Consider the following 26,007-nt stretch of genomic DNA (forward strand, 5'->3'; position numbering starts at 1 on the left):
AATTATTTTTATGACTCGGTTTTGTGGTCCCGAAACCACTTCCCGACTAGGGTCAATTTTGGGCTGTCACACAATTTCAACTAAATTACTTATCCAAAATTCAATTTACTTATCTAATAATATTATCCAAAATTCAATTTACTTATCTAATAACTTTATAAATATTTTTTTTGTAATAGCCCAAAATTGGGTCTAGTTGGAACAGAGGTTTCGGGACCACAAAATCCGAGAGAGAAATAATTATTTTATGATTATTTTGAGATCTATGATATGATTTCATGATTGTGTGAAAATTTCGTGAAGAAATTCTATGCATAAAGTGCTCAATTTGAAGTTAGGAACTAAATTGAATAAGTTGCAAAACTTGCATTCTAGAAGTTTCTAGTATGAAATTGCTTTGAAATATTAATTAGGAGGTCTTAAATAGAATTTTACCAATTTCTAAGTGATGGACAAAAATTGGACATGGATGGAATTTTGAAAGTTTAGTAAAGAAAGACATTTTGGTCATTTGGTAATTAAAAGAAATAAAAAGGGAAAATAAAGCCAAAATTGACTCATCTTTTTTATGGAGGCCGAAATTAGCATGGGGGAAGCCATGGCTAGGGTTTTCAAGCTGTCCAAGCTCAATAGTAAGTCCATTCTAACCCCATTTTTCAAGTTCTTTACGTTTTTACAATCCCGGTAATTTGATTAAGCTTATTCTAGCAATAATTTAAGCTAGGGTTCATATTTGGAAAAATACCCATAGTTGAAATGTGTTTATTTTGCTGTTTTAAGATAGAATATGAGGTTTTAAATTATGTTAGACAACTTGTGCTACTCGGTTTTGAGTGAAAACGAGTAAAAGGGCTTAATCGGTAAAAATACCTAATAGTCATAAGTATATGTTAGAGTGAGAATTTGATGTTGCCATAGAAGGGAAAAGTGATCAGCATGTCATAAAACACAAGAATAAGGGATGAAGTTTAATTCCCGAGCCTAGGGGCAAAAGTGTAAATATGCAAAAGTTTAGGGGCAAAATTGTAATTTCTCAAAAGTTTGAGTTAAGGATTGTTTTGAATAGTACATTAATTAAATAAGTAAAATATGATGTTTTAGATCCCGAAAAATGAGATTTGAACCTAGAATGAGAGAAAAATCGAAAGTTGGGAAAGTTGGTAAAATGGCCGTTTTAGTATCGAGGTAAGTTCATATATATAATAAGCATTAATTTATGCATGTTTCAATGTAAAATTAATATATTTATTATAATTTCCGAGGTGTTGAAAGTATGTAAGTTGGTATGATAATAATACAGCAATAATGCTGTAATTTATATTTGAAAGTTAAATTTAGTGAATTAATTGAATTATGTTAAATTAAATGATTATGGTGCCAAGTTTATGAATTGATTTAAAAATATGTCTATGGTACATGAAGTGCATTGAATTATCATATATAAATGTGATTTCTATGATTATGGATATTATGGGAAATTGTAAGTTCATATGATTTTTAATAAGGCATGTGTAATTTAATGTTATTGCCTTGATATTAAATGAGATGTAAGTTTATATGTAAGTAATACATCAATATTACTTGTATTATGATATTTTATAATAATATTGGAAATATGTTTGTGGATAATTACTTGATTGGTGAAATTGTTGGAAAAGAGAGAGAAATCCCGGTTGAACTTTCGAAAAGATTGGATGATACAGATAGTATGTAGCTAGGTCACATGTATGGTGCTGAGTGCACATCATGTGTACAAGAGAGCTACAAGACATTATGATGTAGCTAGGTCGCATGGGTGATACTATGTGTACACCATGTAGACAAGAGAGCTACGGGATATATGTAGCTAGGTCGCATGCGTGGTTCCAGGTGAAGGACACCATGTAGACAAGAGAGCTACGAGATAAATTGGCTAGGTCACATGGGTGGTACTGAGTGTTCACCATGTGTACAAGAGAACCGAACTATATGATGGGTGGAGCTATGTGCTGAAACCACCAAGTATCGAGGATTGATCCGAAGTGTTCAACGGGAGACTCTCTATGTATTGCTTTGTGAGTTTTGTGATGAATAAGTGCAGGAACTTGGTTATGTGAATGATGTGTTCATTAAGTGACCAGGATGTGGTAAGGTTATAAACAAGTAAGTTATACATGAGGATGATTTTATGGTGACCTTGTGATCATGGGCCTACTTGTGATGTATGAAATGTGGTGAAAATGATTTGTGATATGTATGTTAAAATGAGGTTAATACAAAGAAAGTGTGAAAGAGTGAATTAGCAATAAAACTGTTTTGGACAGTAGCAGTGATGTGATTTTTAAAAATCACCAAAAATAGTAGAAATTGAATCCGAGACTGAATGAGATATCAAATTAAATCTTAATGAGTCTATTTTCATATAAAGTAAACAGAGAAAGAAAAAGAGTTCTATATTTTGAGATATTTATGTTTTTGTGAGACTAGTTCAGAATGATTATGTGATCCCCTGTTCTAACTTTGGAAAATCACAAAAATTTGGATAAAAATAATTAGAGGCTTAAACTTATATTTTTAAAATCCATAATGAGTCTATTTTCAAAATAAATCAACAATAACATTATCCGAGTTCTGTACTGTGAGATAATTAATTTTTAGTGAAGAGAGGTCAGAACTGTTAGAATGTGAAACACGAGAAATTTTAATGAATAAACTGTACTAATTGGCTAAACCAAAAATTATGAAAATTTTATTGTGGAAAGATATGTGAGTCTAGTTTCAGGGAAAATTTACAGATCTTAATTTGGAGCTTTGTAGCTCGAATTATAAATAAGTAAGTGACTATGACTCGTGTGGACAGTTTGATGTGAGCATTTATTAGTAAATTGTGAAATCGTACTTACAAGAATGCTATATACATTAAGGATGTGGAATGGAGAGGAGGAGGAGGAAAATAAATATATGTGGAATACATGGAAACTATGGTATATGAAATATTGATATAATGAAACAAATGATATGTGTTTATAAGAAAACAGAAAGAGAATGATATGTATCATGACATGTATATATATATATGACTAGTCTCAATGTAATGCTTGTTGGGTATGGAGTTGAATTGAAATGTTTCAGGCAACATGTTATTCTGCGCATCTGAATTGTGATATTTTATAAAGATATGATCTAGTTTTAAATATGGATGCTTGATGATTAAGCTGAAGATATTTGGTAAGATAATAATCTTGGTATAAATGTATAAGTGGTACTATAATAAACAAGGTAAAATGAGCATGAGATACACATGTATGATGACATACAAATGCTATGTTTGTGGTTTAATTGAGAATATTTAATCATAAATGAATACCATGTTATATGCTTTTGATTTTGTATAAGTGTGTAAGAGATTAAGGTTGACCAAAGCTTGGAAAATAGCCTAGGTATATTCCACACAGGCAGAGACACGACCATGTGTCTCAGCCGTGTATGGAACATGACTTTGGGACACGGGCGTGTGGAGCCTTAAAGCATGAAATTTCCAAGATTTTTGTAAGTTCTCGGTTTAGTCCCGAACCTTTTCTAAAGTATGTTTTGGGCTTCGTAGACTCAAATAAGGGACTATGTGTAAGTGAATGAACGTTTTGAAATATGAATGAAATTTTATGGCCCATATTTTAGTTTAATGTTTTTATGTTTGTCCAGTAACGCCTCGTACCTTATCCCGGCCTCGGATACGGGTAAGGGGTGTTACATTTTTAATATTTACTAACTCGGTTTATGAAGATGGGGTCCCAAAACCGCATTTTTCGACATCATTGGAAACTGAATCGTTACAACGTAGGTGAAGATCATTTTGAAGCTTTAGGGTGAAGATCATCTCTAACTCATCTCATTACAAAATCAAGCCTTGAAGAGAGCATGAATTTAAATTTTTTGGACTTTAGTCTTTGGCATATACTTAGGGATATGTTGGACATGTTTTGGTTGATTTTAATGAAAGCTTTGGTGCTTTTGATTCATTTTGTAAATCTTGTAAATTGGTTTGGTATGATTTGGAATTGAGTACAATTAGGTGATATTTAAGGTTCAAATTGGCATATTTGAATGGTTTATTGGGCATGTTTGAATGTTATCAAGGCTGAATTTGGTTGGTATATACCATATAAATGTTGCCATTAATGCAAGGAAGAAAAAAAATTCTTAAGATTTAAGGTGGCAGGATTGAGGTTGTGACGTCAGGCCTTATGAAGTCGCGACGAGCTCAAGTCAGTGAGTGAGGTCGCAACATGGAATCCATGAAGTCGCAACGAGCACTGAAAGTTTGGACTTTGCAATTTGGTCCCTAAATGACCTTTGATAACCTTGGGAACTTTCGTAAGCTCGTTTTAAGCTCAGATAAGTGTCTAAATCATATTTAATTGTATTTTAAGCTTAACAACTTGAAAAAAAAATTAAATTGATTTGGAGTGATCGTAGTTGCTTCAGCATCGAATATGACATCTCGATACTTTGACCTAGTGATTGAGTCGGGTAATGGATGTTGCAAGTATAATAAAAAAATATAAAAAATAATGATAAAATGTAAATAAAAAATTTTTGTAATTCAAGATTTTCATTATCAAAAAATATACTTCTAATAAATACTTACTTATGAAACAAATTTTATAATTTAATTTCAACACATTTAATTTTTTAATTCATCAAACAATACATAAATTAAATGCGTATTTAGAAGAGGTGCTAAAATTACATAATTCAGATGTGACATTTCTTTAAAATAAATGTTTGTAAAAATAATAATAAAATGTTTGCACAATTAATTTTTCATCTCAAATTTATTTACTAGGGTACATTTGTTTTGTGAAATATTAGATTATGTTGTGTGATAATATTATGGAAATGTAAGATTATGGGTGGAATACGGGATTATATTATTTAGTTAATTTGGTTGGAATATAAAATTTGGATGTTTAGTTGAAGGAATGAAAGATTATATAGAAACACATTTTACTCAATTGATCTTGTTATAAAATTTATTTATTATAACAAGTTTAATTCCTTTAATATCTCAATTTTTATATAATTATTATAAATTATTACAATTCTTATTTTTTATTATAATTTGTGTACAAATAAGTAAATATGTAATTTTAAAATAAATTTTATGAATCAGAAAAGTTATCGCAACAACAACTATAAATATATTAATAACCATAATTAATAATATGTTTTTTTTTTCCTTACAAAATCAATCTCATTTTCACTTTATTTCTACTATTATTAAATAAGACCAACTCAATTAAACAACAAAATTTATTAAAAAAAATATTTATGTCTTTCAATAATTTTATTAATTCTTTAAAAAACTCACAATTGATGAGTGATTAAATTAAAAGATTTAATATTCTTTGGGTACCGAGTTTAAATTTTTTTTAATTGTCTTATATAAGGTTTAACCATACCCATTTTTTCATTTTAAATTTGGTTTCTGGTGGGTTCCATCTGGACCCATGCCGCTATGAAACATTGGGTTATTAGAGTGCGTGCGCAGTGACTGTTAAAGCAGCCGATCACACACTGCCCACTTTTTGCAAAAAAAGGGATGGGCGGCTGATGGGCACTGCTAGAATCGGTGATCGTGCAGCTGACCCCCCAACCAAACACAATTCCCTACCAAAACTTTTCCCTTTTGTCTTGGACAACTAATCAGATGCTTCCATCTTTGCACCTTGTTTGGAGGTGTATGGAGACTTATTTGAGGATGCATGCATTGAGTTCAATTTGTATTGATTTTTTTTTAATCTATTAAGAAATTAAGAAATTTTAAAATTTAATAAAAAAGGAAAAAAATTATTATCGAAGTGGGTCTAATTTTTTCTCTTTTACTTTTCAAATTTTACTACCTATCCCATTGCTAATTGAATTATGTTAAATTTAAATACATTATTACAATTGAGATTTAATTTTTCAAACCATACTTTTGAACATTAAAATTCTGCTACTCAAATTAATAGAAATGAAATAATAACATTAGAATCTAATTTTCAAATTATAAGTAGTTATCAAATTCTTGAAATTAAAAAAGAAAGGACTAAATTTGAGAAATCTAACAGGTTTAGGGACTAAAGATAAAATTAAACTTATTTACTTTGCGGTCTTTGATTACCCAGTCCAGCCCACTTTTAAAGAAAAGAAAAAAGCAGTAAACTCAAGACAAGTTTCAAAGCCTCTCTCTATTTTACTCCTCTTTCTCTGTCTTTCATTGACATCGATCTCCTCAGTTTCTGAGCTATCAATTTCAAACAAGATTCAATGGGTACGTTCTCGCATCGCATCGCATCGTCTCATCTTATTCTTTTCTTTTCCCATTTCTGTTTTGCCTTATTATTTTCTCTCTGTTTATAGCTGTTTTAAGTGATCCGTTTCTTCCTTTGTTTAGTTAAAATTTTTCTGTTTCTTGTTTAATTTCTATGATGTAACTGAACCAGAGCGTTTTAGCATCAGCGCCGCCTTAATAATTTTGTTCTTTTACTATTAGTTAATGAGCGATGCGATCTCTTTTATGTTAAAATTTATATTTAAACTTGGTTTTTAGGTTTTTTAAGAGTTTCTGTAAAGTATTGTAGTCTGAAGTTAATTTTTCTGTTTGGATCGGGTCTATAGATAGATTTTATGTATACTGCATGTTTGGTTGCTGAGGAAACTGAAGAAAACTAAAAAAGAAAAAGAGAAAATCCGATTTTGCTTATCAGCTCCGTAGATATTAAAGTTGCCAAATTTATCTGTCTGAATTACTGAATATACTAACTGTTTTTAGTTGAGATATTCTTAAATTTTCCTTGATCAATTGATATGGATATTTTAATCTTAACGTTGCTGATGGAACCTTCATTCTCTTTACTGAAACATAATACGGACATTTCGCTTCACAGCCACGACTGAGGAATGTCATTCAATTCAACTTATTGATGGAGATGGATTGTTCAATGATGTTGGAACTGACCGCCTTATCAAGGAAATTAAGCTTGCTGAATGTGGGTTGTCATATGCTGTGGTTGCTATCATGGGACCTCAGAGCAGCGGTATGCTTTGTTATCTTAATGACATCTTGCTTTATACTTGTCCTTTTCTTGGTCCTTAGGTGCCTATTCCTAGGTCATACTGAGCTGCTTATTTGTTCTCATTTTCTTTAATGATACTTAATTAGAAATACTTGGGTTGCATGTGAGAGTATGATAAACTTGGAGTTTGGTCACTGCAGCTTTGCACAAAGGCATATTTTTCATATTTCACTTTGATACGAACTTCTTCCATATGGTATTATTGGAAACTTCTGTATTTAGTTTTGTATATATCTTTCTTGCATAATTTTTTTTTTTAAATTCTAACACATGCCATGGAAGATTTTAGTTTTGGTGTTTTATCATGGTAGCTGTGTAAGTTCTGATTGTTCCATTTAAAGTTTTATTTTGTTTTCCATGATCTCAACAGGTAAAAGCACACTGTTAAATCATTTGTTTTGCACCAATTTCAGGGAAATGGATGCATTTAAGGGAAGGTAACTTACGTTTTTCTAATAAGTAGTAACACATTGGATTTGTTTCCATTGGCAGAAAGAACTAATGGAATGTGCTTTTTCTCAGGTCTCAAACCACTAAAGGTATTTGGATGGCAAAATGTGCTGGTATAGAGCCTTGCACTCTAGTAATGGATTTGGAGGGTACTGATGGAAGAGAACGAGGGGAGGTGCTGTTGCTAGCTTGCATTCTATCATTTCCATATGTTGTCCAAAAATTGAAACTACATTATTTTATATATCATCAACTACTTTTGCTTGCTTTGTTTTTTGCCTTCACTTTACCTTGTTAATATAAGATCCTTTTTGCTTGTTTTTGCAAAGCATAGGATTCACGATATCCCTCCTTCCATGCCTCCAAAGGAAAAGGAAAATAAGAATATTTATGGATACACATTTTGATTTATTAATCAAGTAGTTATTTCTCTAAGTGCCTGCTTAGGCTTCCCTTCATTACTTTTCAGTATGCTTATCAACACCTTTTACTTGTGTAAGACTCGCCCATGAATCGAGAAATTAATACTTATTAATGGTGATTAAAGTGGTATGGAGGGAGCCTCACCCATCTAGAAAATGGTTGTAATATTGAAATATTTTTTTATGGTGATTGAAGTTTTCAATTCTGGATTTTATGTTTTTCTTTAATAAAAATTCTACCATAGGTGATATTTATTTAATCGCATAATTTTCCGGGACATAATCGTAGATTAGGGAAAGCTCAAGAAATCAGAATGATCATGATTAAAGAATAAAATTTTGTAACGATTAAAGAATAAAATTTTGTAACGTACTCTGGGTTTTAAGAGTTATGGATTAAGCTGAATCATATTAAGAGATGGAATTCCGATTATAATAGCGGAATATGGAGTGAATAATCTGTGTTTATATTTGCTTTGTTTATTTTTATCTGATCTTCACGTGTTTAATGAAAAATGGGAAAGGAGAGAGCTTACATTATTATTTATATATTTTCTTCATTTCTTTGCTGCATTCCAGGATGACACAGCATTTGAGAAACAAAGTGCACTTTTTGCATTGGCGGTTTCAGATATAGTACTCATAAACATGTAAGGTTTGGCACTTATATGGTGTTTGACATTGTTTTGTACATTAGTTAATTGCAATCGGTAGTATGTGCAAGTGGTTTTCTTGAACAATTTTTCATTTAGGTGGTGTCATGATATTGGTCGTGAGCAAGCTGCAAACAAGCCTCTTCTGAAGACTGTATTCCAGGTATTCACAGTCTCACTGCCCTTCCGTAGCAGTGCCCTGACTTTCAAGTGGTTCTTTTCTTATCTTGTTTTATTTGGTTGCAGGTCATGATGCGATTGTTTAGCCCTCGCAAAACAACTTTGATGTTTGTCATCCGTGACAAAACTAGGGTGGGTACCTTTCTTTTATGGAGCAAGTTGTGCCCGAGGGCTAATTCTTTTGTTCACCTTTTTAGTTTTTCCATAAATTTTTTTACAGTATCTAAGCTTTATATTGTTATCATGTCTAAGGATTTTTTGATGTCAATGAAGTTTATGGTTTCTTAACTGTTCCTTTTTTACAGACACCTCTGGAAAATTTAGAACCTGTTCTGAGAGAAGATATTCAGAAGGTACAGATACATGGAGCTTATGCTTCTTACATTTCTAAGAGCTTATGCGTCTTACATTTCTAATTAACTTTAGTAATGTTCCCTTCTGACCCATTTTTCTTGGAATTGCAGATATGGGACTCAGTTCCTAAGCCGCAGGCACATAAGGAAACTCCATTAAGTGAATTTTTCAATGTATGATGTTGGTTTGTGAGTTATGCAACATAAATTTAAATGTTTTTGTCCCTCTTTAACTTTTCTAATTAGTATTGTTTCTGATGATTTCATGCTATTAACGATAATGGCTAGCTGGAGGTTGTTGCACTTTCTAGTTATGAAGAAAAAGAAGAGCAATTTAAAGAGCAGGTACCTTTTTTAGGCCAACTCATAAGGTCATTCAGTATTCAGAGCAAGCAAACAAACTTTACACTATTGGCTTTGAGAATTTTTTCCCTTTTAAATGGAAAGAAAGACCAAGTTGAATATCTGCTTCTGGGTTTATGATGACATCATTGTGATTGTTTGACGACTTCCTTTTTTTTCTCATTCGTGTTGTTACATTTCCTTTCTCTTATCTTGGTTGTACTGTCTAATTACTTTTCTAGTGATGGCTAAACTAAAAGATCTACCGATTTTGTAATTTTATCTGAATGTTGGATGCTGCTGTTGATATATTAGATTAACTGACATTCAAATGGATAGTTTGTCTGATTCTATCATTGTTATGAAGGTTGCTAATTTGAGACAACGATTCTTCCACTCTATTGCACCGGGAGGGCTTGCTGGGGATCGGAGGGGAGTGGTACCTGCTTCGGGGTTTTCATTTAGCGCACAACAGATCTGGAAAGTCATTAAAGAGAATAAGGACCTTGACCTTCCAGCCCATAAGGTAACCTTTTGAACATTAACTTAAGTGAAAGTTTATCTTGTTTATTTTCTGTTATCTATGTTTCATTTGCCTGTAGGTCATGGTGGCTACGGTACGCTGTGAAGAAATTGCCAATGAGAAGTATGCTGGTTTCACTGCAAATGAGGTATGTGGACATTTAAACATGCGTTTATATTCATAAATATATTCATGAAAACACACATTTTTGGAGCTGTTTACGTTTTATAGAAACTAAAATCAACTTATTGCCTTATGTCAGAGCTGGTGTCTGTTAGAAGAAGCTGTGCAGTCTGGTCCAGTAGCTGGCTTTGGAAAGAAGCTGAATTCAATTCTCTATACTTCTCTAACAGAGTAAGACTGCTTTAATAAGATCACAAGATCAGTTTTACTGTGCCTAAGTTTCAAACAGGTTACTACCTGTATAGACATTTGAAAGAGCTGAGTGGCTTAGGTTAGGTAAAAGACCGTTCGAGAGCAATAAAGAAATTAAAGAAGTGATTCATTCTTCAAAAGTGACTGTACAGAGTTTTGAGGTTAAAATATAAATATAAATAGGAATGTTGTGATAATTGATTGGCAACCTGATGACTTGTGAGTCATGCTGATAATGATGTGTTGCTTCTTTAAATTGGTTAATGAAAATTATATTGATGCATACCTTGGGCAAATAAGAGACAGTTTTGATGATCAATTCATGGTGTTTGTTTTTTCCATATCAGTGATATCAAGTTCTTTGTTCACCTTTGGTCTGATTTTAGGTATGATGCAGAAGCCACATATTTTGATGAAGGTGTCAGATCTGCAAAGCGGAAGCAGCTGGAAGAAAAACTGCTTCAAGTAATAGCATGCTCTGTATTCTTTTCCAATCTTTGTTGTTTTTGTTTTCTCAGCTCACTTGCTTTTTGTCTTCTGATTTAGCTTGTCCAACCAGCACACCATGCCATGCTAGGACATTTAAGGTCTGGAACTCTTGAGAAATTTAAGGAAGCATTTGACAAGGCTTTAAATGGAGGGGATGGATTTTCTGTGGCTGCTCGCAACTGCACTGAGGCTTACATGGCTTTGTTTGATGAAGGGTATGCAGGTATGGTTGAACTTCATGAACTTTCTCTTAGCTGAAAACTGACAAAGAATCAAAAACAAAGTTCTAGAGCTATGAACCAGGCAAAAAAACCCATTATAAAAAGGTTTGTTTGGCTATGAAGTATTAGGAAAATGATTTTTTAAGCCATTCCTATGAATCGAAACTTTAAAAGCCTGTCTATCTTGGTTGCATTTAATAAGTTTGGTGCCATAGATGCTTGTCAATGAGAGTATTTTTGCTCGATAAGGTTGACTGACTACATGTTGAGTGAAACGTCATTTTTTCAGATGCTGTTGTTGAATTAGCAAATTGGGATTCCTCAAAAGTCAGGGATAAGCTACGTCGTGATATTGATGCACATGTTGCTTCTGTCCGAGCTGCCAAACTTTCAGAACTGACTTCATCATATGAGGTATGACAAGTTATTTCTGATCATTTAGTTGATTTAGGTTATTATCCCCATGGTTATTGACAGTTCTATTACTTCCAGTTTACTTGATATTGAAGCAATATTATGAAGAGTTGGGATAGTGTAGCCTAAAATGCTCTAAAGCAGGAGTTAGTGCATCATTTTCACATTTTTTTGAGTTGGGTTGCAAGGAGGCAAGGTGTTTCGAAGTTGATACCCTGATGTTATGACATTTGTTTTCTTGGTCTTGCTGGTTGTTGAAAAATTCAACTTGTTGCATATGATGTGTGTTACTTTAAAAATTGATTCTGCCCAATTAGTTAAGATGTCATTTGTAGTTGGGTTTTTTAATACTTCACTGTGTCGCTACTCGTTGAAATTTTTGCATTGCTGTGTATGATGAGAATTACTTTAGAATTGAAACCTAATTAACTTAGATGTCATATTACTGTCTTGATCTGAATAAGAAAGGCCTTCAATTTTCTAGTTCTATTCTTTTGTTGAACATGAATTTGGGCCCTTTGGTGTTTCCCTTTTCTTCTGATGTACTATATATGGTAAACAATGAGTTACTTCTTGTCATTGTTGACATTGATGTAATTATCTTATCTTGTCTGTTTGATTTCTGTGATGGTGACATCCGCAATGCGTGTTTATAACTGTCTAAATCAACACTTGGAATCATACCGATAATTATGGTGCATTTGCAGGCAAAGCTAAATGAAGCATTGTCAGGACCTGTTGAAGCACTTTTAGATGGAGCTAATAATGATACATGGCCCTCAATAAAGAAACTTCTCCGGCGTGAAACTGAATCAGCTGTCTCTGGACTCTCTGATGCCCTCTCTGGTTTTGACATGGATGAAAAAACCAAGGAGAAGATGCTAACAAGTTTGGAGGATCATGCAAGAGGTGTGGTTGAAGCAAAAGCTAGAGAAGAAGCTGGAAGGGCACTGATCCGTATGAAGGACCGGTAATAGAGCATTTAAATGTTTGTGTTAGAAGCGTTTAAGTTGTCAAATGTTATATATTACCAAAATTGACTTGAAATTTATATACAGGTTTTCGACGTTGTTTAGTCACGATTCTGATTCAATGCCACGGGTTTGGACAGGCAAAGAAGATATCCGAGCCATCACTAAAACAGCTCGCTCTGCTGTATGTTTATGTACTATCAGTTGTTGGTTATAAGAATTGTGCTACACTTTATTTTCTGCTAAACTTGGTTTATTTTTTGTTGCCAGTCCTTGAAGTTGCTATCTGTTATGGCTGCAATCCGGTTGGATGATAATGCTGATAATATTGAGAACACACTAACTTCTGCCTTGGTGGACACAAAAAATAATGCTGCTGTAACTGATAGGAGCATTACAACATTTGATCCACTAGCCTCAAGCACTTGGGAGCAGGTAATGTCTTGTTCTTGCCAGAGGATCTTTATGAGATTTTAGTTGGACTATACAAATTGCTTCACCATTGCATACTATTTGCTGACATTTTTATGCCTCAAGTGGAAAGTCACAGTTATCTGGGTTTCTCGGACAATAAATTTGTGGTATTCGCCTAGTTAATCTGATCCTGAAGTGATTCCAGGGTCTTGATACATTTTCTGTCTCTCTGATGCTGTAACTTCATCTTATGAACATGTATTATGTGTGATTTATTCTTATGATTTATTTTTTGGTATAGGTTCCACCAGCTAAGACATTGATCACACCTGTTCAGTGCAAGTCTTTGTGGCGGCAATTCAGGGTTGAGACAGAGTACACTGTCACTCAGGCCATTTCTGCTCAGGCATGATAATTAAAATTCTAATTTTCTTGAAGATTTTGGTTTATCCTCTTCCCCATCTAATATTGATTTGAATTGTTACTGCATTATGTTAACTAATGCTGCAGAAATTCTGTTGTGTTTCCCCAATTTTTTCACATGTACTACCTCTTTGTAGCATATACACATATACTACCAAGTTTTATTCATTGGAATTTAGAATTAATATTTTGGTCTTAGTCTTTTTTCTTTTTCCTAATTTACTGATGCCTGAGTTTTCTTCTACTTTCAGGAAGCAAACAAGCGTACCAACAACTGGCTGCCACCTCCATGGGCAATTGTTGCCTTGATAGTCTTGGGATTTAATGAATTTATGACTCTTCTAAGGTGCTTGTTGCACTTGTAGTTTTGAATTAATTTTGGTTGGGTAGTCAATGATGTTATTTATCCTTCTCTGTTGTTGGTGCTTACTTGCAACTATCCTCATTGCAGAAATCCTTTATATGTGGGTGTCATCTTTGTCGGTTTCTTAATTATTAAGGCTCTATGGGTGCAGCTCGACATTTCGGGTGAATTCCGCAATGGCGCTGTGAGTTTCAAACTAAAATTTTCTGTCCCTTGTTTATATTTCTGAGCATGCTTCAAAATATTTGGTTAACCAACTACTCTTACTGTACAATGGTTGACACTATTCACTTCAACAGAATTTGAAAACTTTTGGTTATGAAAACTTTAGATTTATAAGCATATTACCGAGGAAGATTTTCAGTTTAAACATAGTTGAGAGATCTTTTCTGATTTTCTGCGTTTTAAAACATTTTACTGACATTATTTTGTAGCTCATCAATTGATATAATATAAATGGAAAATCATTGTTGGTGTATGTTACCTGTTATTTGGATGGAATTTCAAAAAGCAATTATCAATGTCATTCGTGGCATTCCATGTTCTTACTAAATGCAATTATTCAGTAAAATAAATTTCATGCTCGTAATTAAGTACTGAAATTATTTTGATTTTCATTGTGATTAATCCTTTTCTTTTGACCGATGTGTAATTTACGACTTCTTATGCTTGCAGCTTCCTGGGCTTCTTTCCTTATCTACCAAGTTCCTTCCCACCGTTATGAACCTTCTCAGAAAGTTAGCTGAGGAGGGGCAAATGCCTGCAACTAACAGTTCTCAGACAAACCAAGCGGTAGCATCCAAGAGCTTCCAAAATGGAAGCTCCACAAGCAATATGTCATCGAGTGCTTCATCCGGAATAACTGCATCAGAAAACAGCCCCAAAAAAGGAGAATGAGTAACTTATTAGGGAAAAAAATACGTTATTTGTGTTCTGAAGATGCCTGTGTTGTGCTGGCTTTTATGGTCGGGTGTTTGCCATTGTATTTTATGATAACATATACAACTCTTCCAAGAATGTTAAGAGAGTAACATATCTCGAAAAGGCATTTATTTTTGTGCAAGTGCCGCATACAAGGGGCCCCACGTTCTGGTGATACCCCATTAAATAGGCTTATTTTTATTTCTCGTTATTCTCCAGTTTAGGCTTAATCTTTATATTTTGTATTGTTTGTTGGCCCTCGATTTATATTCATAACTTACTTTAATGGCTTTTTGATATGATTGTAATGTCGTTTACGATTGTTTCTTATTAACTTTCCCAGTTTTTATTAATGTAAACCAACTGTAATTTCACATGGAAGCCATTATAGCAACGGTGTTAACAGGATTTTAATGAGACCAAAATTTGACGGTAAACTGCTGCTTCTTGGTATGCAGGAAACGCCTTCTCTTTCCGGTTCCTGGTAGGCTAGAACGTGATTGCCTCTGGACCTCAAGTCCCAGCGGTATTTTTGGAAAACCCTGGAGCTGACTCTGCTTCTATGCTACTCTCCAGACTGGATCTTTAGCCTAGTACTGGGTGATAAGTCTGAAGTTTGTGATTCAACCTCAGTTTTCTCATCAAATTCATTGCCAACTAGCTTTAATGCTTGGGTAAGCTCACCCATTAAGAGAGGACGAGATATTTGGGGTTGCACACACATTGACGCGATTGTAGCCACCTTGGCAATGCTATTAAATGAGATGTTAGATTTTATAGCTAGATCAATGACTATTTAAACCTTCCTCAGTTGTCAGGAGCGTTCTTGCCCACGTAGCGAGATTTTGTGGACCTGGTGGTTGCGACTGTCCACTGGTTTCCTCGTTAAGAGCTCAAGTAGAACCACACCATAACTATAAACATCACTTTTGACCAAAAGGTGATCAGTCATTGCATAGAAAGGGTTCAAGTTGTTGAGTTGTTTATTCAATTGTAACTTAAGAAACAGGCATAGAACATGAGAAAATTGTTTAGGAAGTTGAATTCAACAACCTACATTTGTGGGGTCTTGTTCTGAGAGAAATAAACTATAAATTCCAAGTATATTTGAGCTCAACTAATCTCACCAATGTTTCAGCTTCTCTCTTCTACATTTATAATGAACACTCTCTCTAACTAAGCCTTTTTTTTTAAAACAGTTTTTGTACAAAGTATAGAACAATTTAATCACAAGGTGTAGCACTCATAAAATGTTCCTTACAATAAACAACAATGTGCTCTTTCAATTCAATAACTTGTTGGGCAACCAATGCTTCAATATATAGAGAAGGAAGCCTCAGTTATTTTGAAAAGGATCATATTTAATCACCAGAATATCGCCAGTATTGTTTATAATTAAAGAATGGATAGTGAAGATTGAGATTTGATTGTCTAAAGATTATCTCAAATTTGATCACATATCTCACTGTAAATGAAAATATAATCTTTTGTAATAATTCATATTTATTCATATACTATTGTCTAAAGATTATCTCAAATTTGCACAAGATTATATTAAAAATTACCAATCAAATATGAACTCAATGGCAACAAAAACTTGTTGCACGATAAGTTGCAATTGGGTTTCAACAAGTTAAACCTACAATCTTCCCCTTTATTTATTTTTTTACCAAAAACATGCAGCATGCTTTATGCATATAGATATAGAAACTATAATATGATGCATCTTTAACTCCTTAACACAAAAATCAATATCAACAGAAGATAAACAGATCTCAAGCATCCATCAGTATGTCAAAACAGATATCCAAGAACAACATCCAGAAAACATAAAGGTGTTCACAACCAGTCAAACAAATCATCACTAAATCAAAGTAATAAGTTGTAACAGTAAAACGTCAACATCAAAAACCTCAGCAACATAACAGTTCCTCAATAGCAACATCAACCACATCTGTTGCTCAGCTCCTCCTCCCCTTTTTTTTTGCAAAAATGCGAAGAGAGAATTAGTACCTTATGGCTTGAACATCATATTGATAAACAAGATTTAGTTTTGAGTAGTTCTAGAGAATTGAGTTAAACTCTTAATGGATCAATATGTATATTATCACAAAATTCCGGTTACATGAATATAAAAGATTTACTTTTATTGTTGTAAATCTTCAATGGACACGTGGCCTAATAGTGCTAAAGCCAAACAATTCCTCTTACTTGAAAATAAAATACAAGTATGTGTGTGATTTTCTCTACTCTAACTCAATATTAAAGGTTTAAATGCTATCTCTTTAACTAAATGCATAGATGGAACAAACCTCCTTTCAACTAGTTCTTCATTTTCAAACTTAATCTCATGTCTTTCGCAAGGTATCCTAAGATCAAACTTATGTTCTTTACAATGATGGTCATCACAATATTTATTAAAACTCTGCTTGATATTCAAAAAGATATTGCTTTGTCGATTGAGTTTTAGTTCAATTGGCATAGACATTATTGTCAATATAGGAGGATGTGAGTTCGAGTGCGTTGAAGCGTATTATCCTCCTATTTATGAGTTAGGGAGGGGCTATAGGTGATTCTAAGTATTGTGTCAAAAAAAAGAGCAGATATTATCAGAACCTACAATTAGATTGATAAAAAAAAACACTTTGCTTTAGTTTATTCTTGTATGCTCAACGAATGGTCATATGTTTCCTGTAACTAATGTTGGTTGTTGTTGCTATGATCATCCACAGCAAATTGCTTTTCTTCAGGTTCTTGAATATAATAGTAGTTCGAGTTCAATAGATCCAGGTTCAACATTTCACAGCCTAAAGTTGAATCACACCCAGATTCTTGTATTTGCAAATGAGACGTCGCCTATTGTTTGCTGCTATTGGTGAGCAAACTGTGTTTGGCATATGGCAAGCTGATGAAAAACCAAGTCAAGTTCGGCTTGACTACACTCTATTTGGTGTGGAAGCTCTTGAATAATCCTGTAGCAACCATCAACAGGGTTATTGGCCTGTGCGTCAGATTGAAACACAATTGTATGTATGACAATGTCTTTCTTAGGAGGATTGAAGTTTTGATGATTTTGGTAATGTTACTAACTCCAAACAATTTATACGCAATTCGGAATTGTCTTTGACAATCATGAGGAAAAATAAGGGGCAATGCATCCGATATCTCATCTCTCCAACAATAAGAAAAAAAGGGGAACTGACAACGCTAAATTATAAGCGTTTCAAGAAGTGGTAGTAACAACACTACTCATGCTTGCGTTGCTTTTAGATTCCAACACAGAAGTGTGCTCCTGACTGCATTCTTGCCCCTTATTTTCCTCATGATCGTCAAGGACAATTCCAAAATGCGCATAATTGTTTGGAGTTAGCAACGTTACCAAAATCATCAAGAACCTCAATCCTCCTGAGAAAGATCTTGTCATACAATTGAGTTTCAACCTAACGCACAAGCCAATCACCCTGTTGGTGGTTGTTATAGGATTATAGCAACAGTGTTGTAGGATTTTAATGAGAGTAACATAGAAGCAGAATCAGGTTCAAGTTTTTCCAAGCATTTTTATTCATGAAAATGAGACCCATTTTTTTATGGGAACTGTGCCATTAACTTGTTATTCACAAGTCTCATAAGAGTGCCATTTTTTCATGAAAATTGTTGAGAATCATACCATTTAACGTTTTATTGACAAGCCCTGCAAGAGTGCCATTTTGTCATGGGAATTATTAAGAATTTTGCCATTAACTTTTCATTCACAAGCTTCACAAGAGTGCCATTTTTTCATGGGAATTGCGAGGCTTGTGAATAAAAAGCCAATGGCACAATTCCCATAAAAAAAAAGGTATTGGTGAATAAAAATGCAAAGGTAAAAGGATGACTGAACATTATTCTTTTGACAGATTTAATTCTATGCCAATAAGTTAATCGGGTTTCCTTTTGATCTTTCCAAGTTAAATGAGAAATCTTTTATCTGAATACAACAAAGCCAAAATGAGGATACCAATTGCTAAAGTCAATTTTCTTTTAGGAAAGCATACATCAAAATATAAAAGAATCAAGCATAAAAACAAGTGCAATAAATATGCACTTCGAAAGTAGGATCAACTAAATACAACAACAACAACAATTAATATTTCAATCACAAAAATAAGTTGATATAAGAAAATAAGAAAATAGCTACAAACATTTAATACCAAACCTCTACATCAGTTATCAACAACTTAAATTTTTTCTCCAAAACTTTACTTACATGCTAAAGAGATTTCAAAGACTACCATGAACTAGGCTTGATCCCAAGAAGAGGTCACAAAATCTTAGCCAATATTCAAACAATAAAGAAGAAAAAATTGTAACACCCCTTACCCGAGCTCATAACTAAATCCGAGCAAAAATGTCACAACTTCTAGTTAATCATTTCAAAGGTTTAAATTATTCATTCATGTTCCACTCATAATTCAAGTCTATTTAAGTTTATTTAAATGTTCTTGTACCATTTTTAAACTTTCTTTATAACTGGTTTCGATTGGAGGTCGTTCGAGGTCTTTTTTAAAGCAAAACGAGAAAATTTCTAGTCACAGGTCTATATGTCTTGAGACAAGAATCTATATGTCTCCAGACATTAATCTAGTATTGCAGCAATTTTGGTTCAAAATTTGCTTGTCTCGAGACAAAAATGCATATGTCTCGAGACATGGCCCTGAGACCATAGTATTTTAGATTTGAAGTTAACTTGTCTCGAGACCTAAAATATGGGATCCACAAATCAAGTTATTAACATTTCTTAAACAATATCTAAACATCCTCATGTCGTTTTCATACATTATTGGTGTAACACCCCTATACCCGATTCGACCCAAAGAACCTGATATAGGAATATTACATTTGGTGCCAAAGTGATTTTGGCTAATCACTAATATATTTGAACATTAAAAAAAATAATAAATTTTTATAATTTATATTTTAGTCCCTACTACTTGGAACATACTTGATCTTCCTGAGTACATGCCGTTCTATTCAAAATATTGAAACATACGCTCTTGGCACTTGGAGATGTGATGAGATGAATGCTCATAACCTCGATTACAACTCTTCAAAATCACCATACCTAATTTGCGCACGGAAAAAAAATCGTAAACACTGAGTTTTTACTCAGTGTAAAAACTCAGTGGTATTTCTATAATTTGAATATTTTAAAAAAATAATATAATATAATATAATAATAGGCACAATTAAATTTATAAGGACATATTAATGTCTAGTATCATATCATAACTATCATTTTTCATTTATTAAACAATATCCTAATTTACACAATTGCTATATAAATGATTATTCACATATCAGCCATATTTATTCGTACAATGGCATCAGTCATGCAGTACTCAATTCATGAATACATCATTTCATACCATACTCAATTCATGAGTATATAACTCATATACTCCATGTATTGTCAACATATTTCACATTCTATTTTCAATTCACTATATCACTTCCATTTCTCATATCATATCATTTCATTTCAATATCGGTTGTAAGACTTTATTATTCAATTACCCCTATTAACAAGACTCGGACTTGGACGGATACACGAATCCAACCAAAACACACCAGTTTAGCACCCAGTGCCTTATCGGATAATTCGAAGTAATAGATTGACACCCAATGTCTCATCGGCCAAGTTGAAGTAAGTTGGTACCCAGTACCTCTAGGGGTGTTCAATCGGTTAACCGACCCGAAATAACATTAACCAAATTAACTGACCTTTCAAAATTTTTAACCGTTACCTGAACCGAAAATTATATGTTTTTTAATTTTTGGTTAAAATAAGTATAAAATTAACCGGATTAATCGAATTAACCGAATTACCCGGATTACCCGAATTACCCAAATTAACCGAATTAACCGAATTATTTGTATAAAATTATATGTTTTTTATTTTTATTTTTAGTTTTACATTTTTATTTTTATTTATTAAATTATTTGTAATTTTTATGATTGGGTTGGGTAATTGGGTTGGGTTGGGTACTTGGGTTAATATATATTAGATTGGGTATTTGGGTTTATGTTGGATTGAGTTTGAATGAATAGTGGGCTATTTATATATTATAATTTTATTTATTAATTTTTTCGGTTAAACCAAAAAAATTCGGTTAACCGATCGGTTTCGAACCAAATTAATCGTTAACCGAAAACTCAAAAAATTATTAACCGACCCCCGATCGAATTAATTCGGTTTTACTCGAATTTTGCACACCCTTAAGTACCTCATAGAATTTATCCGAAGTAATAATTTGACACCCAGTGTCTCATCGACTCGTGGTCGAAGTATCCCTGAACTCTTCCAATCCTATGGCATGCCAACTATATCCGACTCAGCCCGATACGGTTAATACAATTTTCAATTTCAATTTCTCAATTCAATTTCAATTAAAATCCACTCCAATCATAAATTCACACATATTCAATTCAATATCAAATAATCACATATACTCATGAATTTAATTCAACTTAATTCAATACCGTAATATTAATTACTAACTTCAATTCACTTATCATACATATATTAATAAATACGACTATTAATAATTAACTTCGAATTATAGAAATATAAACCGTAATTCTCGAGCTACTCCTCGTTAATCTTGTATTTTCCTTTCTTAGTTGAGGTCTCCGGCACAACGTTAACTACAGAAGTTAAAACAATTTAAAATCATTAATACACACAATTTCACATTAAATATTTAAATTTTTATTCAACTTTTGCTCACATTTCAATTTAATCCTTAATCAAAACTAACTTTATTTTATTTAAAATTAATTTCATATTTTCATTCAACTCTCACTTTAGACTAATTTCAACCTTCAAATTTTACCATAAATCTTAATTTCAAAATTCTCTCAATTTAGTCCCTATTACTCAAAACTTATGATTTATTTTACAATTCAATCCCTTTTTCACTTTTAACTTAAAATTCTGTCAATTTAACCCCTAACACTTCAATTTATTCAACATGAACAACTTCTAAAAATTCACTAAGTTCTAAACTTTCAATATAAATCAAGTAGTATTTTGTTCTAGGATTCTAAAAACATAAAAATTTTAAGAAAATGGACTAAATTGACTTACCACTTTGAGTTTGAATCTTAAAACCCTAAATTTTCTCCTTTCTTTTTCTTTCTTTTATTTTTCTTCTTTCTTTCCCCTGTTTCGTTCCCCAATTCTGATCTTTCTTTTTCTTTTATGTTTTATTATTATTATTATTATTATTATATAATATAATATAATATAATATAATATATATTTTACTTATATAATAAGAAATACATGTATTATTATATACATATAATTATTATTTTTACACATATATTTCACCACTACCATGCATTTATCATAATTTGGTTTAATTACTTATTTATTTGTTTTATACTTTAATTATAATATAATATAATATAATATAATAATATTTTCTTAAATAATAAGTAAGTATATATAATTATTACAAGTATATGTATAATATTGTTACACATGTAATTTATTATTACCATACGATTGTAAATTTTATGGTTTATTTGCTTAATTAGTCCCTTTACTTTTCTCTATTCTATTCTTAAGCTTTCACACTATATTCAATTTAATCCTTACACCTAATTAACCTTAATTTAAACAAATTCACCTAACCAAAACCTAATTAAGTACACTACTAATTGTCGTAAATATTTTTAATAAATATTTACGAATTCTTTTTTCGAAAGAGGAGACCCAAAAATACACTTTCTGATACCCGTGACTATCAGGTTGTTACAATTGGTCACTTTTCAAGCTTAAAATTACATTAAAGGTCAATCAAATCTTCACAAGTTCATTTTAACTTCTCTTGCATATTAACAATTTTATCACTTATAACAACTTCTTAGCATTACAACTCTTATACTATTTTCCTTCTCCTCCTCTCCATTTCACAACCTATATACACATTACAACTCTTATACTATTTTCCTTCTCCTCCTATCTATTTCACAACCTATATACACATGTATACATATACGAGAATATTTGAATTTTAGTATAACATGTCTATATGTAATCTGAATTATTCTTTCACTAATTACACATATACTCTTAACAAGGTTGTCTACTTTAGTAGCAGTTACTAAATTATTTTCATCTTGGCTTACAAAAATTGGAATTAAGATCTGCTTGTTTTTGAAACTAGACTAAATGGACTTTTTACAATAAAAAGTTCTGAATTTTTACATAAGCTAATTATTATAGTTTTTTTCTTCATTTCTTCCCCTGTTTTGCTACTAGGCAGCTTTGACCATTCTCCACTAAAAATTGTTTATCTTTCAGTACAAAATTTGTATATTTTTTCATTTGTTTCTATTGAAAATAGACTCATTAAGCTTTTAGCCATATATATTTCATCTCTTAAATATTTTTGTACAATTTTTAATGATTTTTCAAAGTCAGAACAAGGGATCTCAAAATTTATCTGACCTTCTGTAACAGCCCTAACCCGAATCCGTTGCCGGAACAGAGTTACGAAGCATTACCAGAGATTTTCAAAACAAATAGATAGAAATTTTAATAATGACATAACATATCAACATCCATATAAAAAACCAATTCAAAAGATACATAATGTCCCTTATACGAGCCCTTGAGGCCCTAAATACGCGTTAGAAATAAGTACGGACCAAATCAGAATCTCAGAGAATTTTCCAGGAAACATTAAAAATTTTCAAAGCTGTAAGGGTTACACGGCCGTGTGGCTTATATGGCCAAGAGACATGCCCGTGTCTTAGGTCGTGTAGACATTCGAAATGGGGACACATGGCGATGTCCCTACCCGTTTCCGTACCCATGTAACTCTCTGACTTGGTTACACGGTTAAGCCACACGCCCGTGTGCTAGGCTGTGTGCCCTTCGAAGTAACCTCACACGCTTGTGTGCTAGACTGTGTAGCAGCTTGACTTGCAATATTTTTAAAGCTACAGGGGACACATGACCGTGTCACTTGGCCATGTGTCACACACGGTTGAGACACATGCCCGTGTCTCTGCCCATGTGGACGAAAATAAGCCATTTTGCGAGCCATTTTTCTCACCTAATTTTGCACCAACCTACACTCAACATTGTGCATATAAACAAGCCATATTAAGGCATCTAAAACAAGCAAAATCAAGCCTTAAACATGTAGTATATTCACATACAACCAATATGCCCTTAGGCACCTCAAATGACAATTTATAAGCATGAATAACTACGTGTTCAACTAACTCATATGCATACTTGCACCAATGCATATCATATAGATCACTATACCAAAACATACCATTTGATGTTAAACATGCCCTTCAATTTCTAACATAATTAGACATACACAACAAGGTACCAATTCACAACCATTTCATCAGCTCACAAAACACTTATACAAAATGCACATATAACTATCATTTTACCTTTCATCATTCAACCACCAATCAAGCCGCACATCAACCAAATTAAGGCCACATATATACATACCAAAATATACCAAATCACAAGCCAACTCAAATGACTATAATCTCAACAAAATATATAGGCTAACATTAGCCAAAAATAACCTATACATGCCATTATAACCAAAATTAACCAACCAAAAGTACCGAATGAGATAATGGATAGTGTGATATAGCTCTGAAAAGCTTCCAACCCGAACGAGCTTTTGAATTACTATAAAACATAGAAAATAACACAGAGTAAGTATTTAAGCTTAGTAAGTTGGTATAACATAGAATTTAACTTACCATTTAATCACAATTTTTGGTAAGTAAACATAGCTTATCCCAACTCAATTTGGCCAAATGCCTAAGCACATATTCACCAACATGTTAGTCATGTAAAACACATATAATATCCAATACACATGGATGAACTCAACAATTATTCAAGTTTCCTATACATGTATCATCTATTTAATATATCAATGTATCATGTAACATCATTTCCATGTATTTCATGTAAATACATGTAGTAGTTCGTATCGAACTCATATAATCTTATAACAAAATTGTGCCCGTTGAACCATTTAGAATATCGTTGGATACTCGAATAGCACACACAAGGTGTACTGAATTGTAATCCATCAATTCTTGTACATGTATGCTCATACGAGCTCTGAATTGATATGCTCTTACGAGTTGTAATCAGTAATCTCATACAAGCTGAGTAACGGTAAGCTCATGTGAGCTGAATATTGGTAATCTCATACGAGCTGAGAATCGATAACCCTAATTGTAACACCTCTTACCCGTATCTGAAGTCGGGATAAGGTTTGAGGCGTTACCAGACTTAAACATAAACATTCATACAAACCGGGCCATAAAATTTGGTCCAAATCAAATTCATCCAATTACATGAATATCGTACCTTATACGGGTCCATGAGGCCAAAAACATATGTTGGGAGTGGTTCGGGACTAAATCGAAAACTTTTGGAACTTTTACTACACTTAGAAATTTTTTCCTCAAAATAGGAGTCACATGCTCGTGTGGGTAGGCCGTGAGGTCACACACGCTCGTGTGACTTGGGACATGCCCGTGTCCTTAGCCCGTGTAACTCTTTGTTTATGACGTCATGCACAATTTGGGGTCACACGGCCAAGTCACACGCCTGTATCTCGGGGCCGTGTCTTTCATACGGCTAAGATACACAGTCGTGTCTCTGCCCGTGTGGCCAAGGAAATGGCTATTTACCAAGCCATTTGCTACCTTCATTTGCACACTCACATACACATTTTCAATGGAACTTAACATGGCACAATTAAGCTGCCAACACAACCATAATTAAGGCTTAAACATATCAAAACAATTATTTACTGTTCATAACAAAACTTTCCACTTGAGTCATAGTCACTAAATTATTTATATCTTAAGCTACATAACTCTAAATTAAGATCCGCTTGATTTTTCTGAAACTAGACTCAAATATCTTCCTATTATGAAATTTTCAAAATTTATGGTTTAGTCAATAAGTACAGTTAATTCTTCAAATTCGTCCCTATTCTGTTGTTTGACAGTTTCGACCTTTTTTCACTAAAGATTAATTATCTCTTAGTACGAGATTTGGATGATGTTTCTGTTTATTTCTCTTGAAATTAGACTCATTAAGAAATTAAACTTATAAATTTGAACCCTCAAGTATTTTTATACAATTTTTAATGATTTTCCAAATTCAGAATAGGGGAATCTGAAATCATTCTGACCTTGTCTCACAAAAATTCAAATATCTCATAAAATGAGCTTACACTGTTTCTTCTATGTAAAACTGGACTCAATATGCTTTAATTTCATATTTTATTCAACGTCTAACTTGATTTCCACAATTGTTGGTGATTTTTCAAAATTGTAC

At 32.8% G+C, this 26,007-nt stretch overlaps 1 protein-coding gene across 2 annotated transcripts; it reads left to right on the top strand.

The window, feature by feature from the left end:
* Window positions 1-6,164: 6,164 nt before the first annotated feature.
* Window positions 6,165-14,914, top strand: LOC107951850 (protein ROOT HAIR DEFECTIVE 3). 2 transcript variants are annotated; one of them, XM_016887012.2, is made up of 23 exons: window positions 6,165-6,295; window positions 6,912-7,061; window positions 7,471-7,537; window positions 7,623-7,725; window positions 8,552-8,622; window positions 8,725-8,788; window positions 8,872-8,937; window positions 9,111-9,158; window positions 9,270-9,332; window positions 9,447-9,503; window positions 9,868-10,026; window positions 10,103-10,171; window positions 10,286-10,377; window positions 10,785-10,863; window positions 10,945-11,110; window positions 11,398-11,522; window positions 12,230-12,492; window positions 12,581-12,677; window positions 12,764-12,928; window positions 13,209-13,313; window positions 13,582-13,676; window positions 13,782-13,878; window positions 14,370-14,914. In XM_016887012.2, exons 1-23 carry the CDS (start codon window positions 6,292-6,294, stop codon window positions 14,589-14,591), a joined length of 2,427 nt encoding a protein of 808 aa, XP_016742501.1. In that variant the 5' UTR covers window positions 6,165-6,291; the 3' UTR covers window positions 14,592-14,914. The 2 variants fall into 2 exon arrangements, with proteins under 2 accessions (XP_016742501.1, XP_016742502.1); XM_016887013.2 differs by having other exon boundaries at window positions 7,514-7,537.
* Window positions 14,915-26,007: the final 11,093 nt, after the last annotated feature.

The sequence above is a fragment of the Gossypium hirsutum genome, chromosome A02 (assembly GCF_007990345.1).
Source record: "Gossypium hirsutum isolate 1008001.06 chromosome A02, Gossypium_hirsutum_v2.1, whole genome shotgun sequence".
Lineage (NCBI taxonomy): Eukaryota > Viridiplantae > Streptophyta > Magnoliopsida > Malvales > Malvaceae > Gossypium > Gossypium hirsutum.

Excerpts from the sequence above, each read along its gene's own strand:
- LOC107951850 (XM_016887012.2), top strand. Across the intron at positions 7,062-7,470 it reads CATGGGACCTCAGAGCAGCG|GTAAAAGCACACTGTTAAAT; the intron begins GTATGCTTTGTT and ends TGATCTCAACAG. Across the intron at positions 13,314-13,581 it reads CTCAGGCCATTTCTGCTCAG|GAAGCAAACAAGCGTACCAA; the intron begins GCATGATAATTA and ends TTCTACTTTCAG.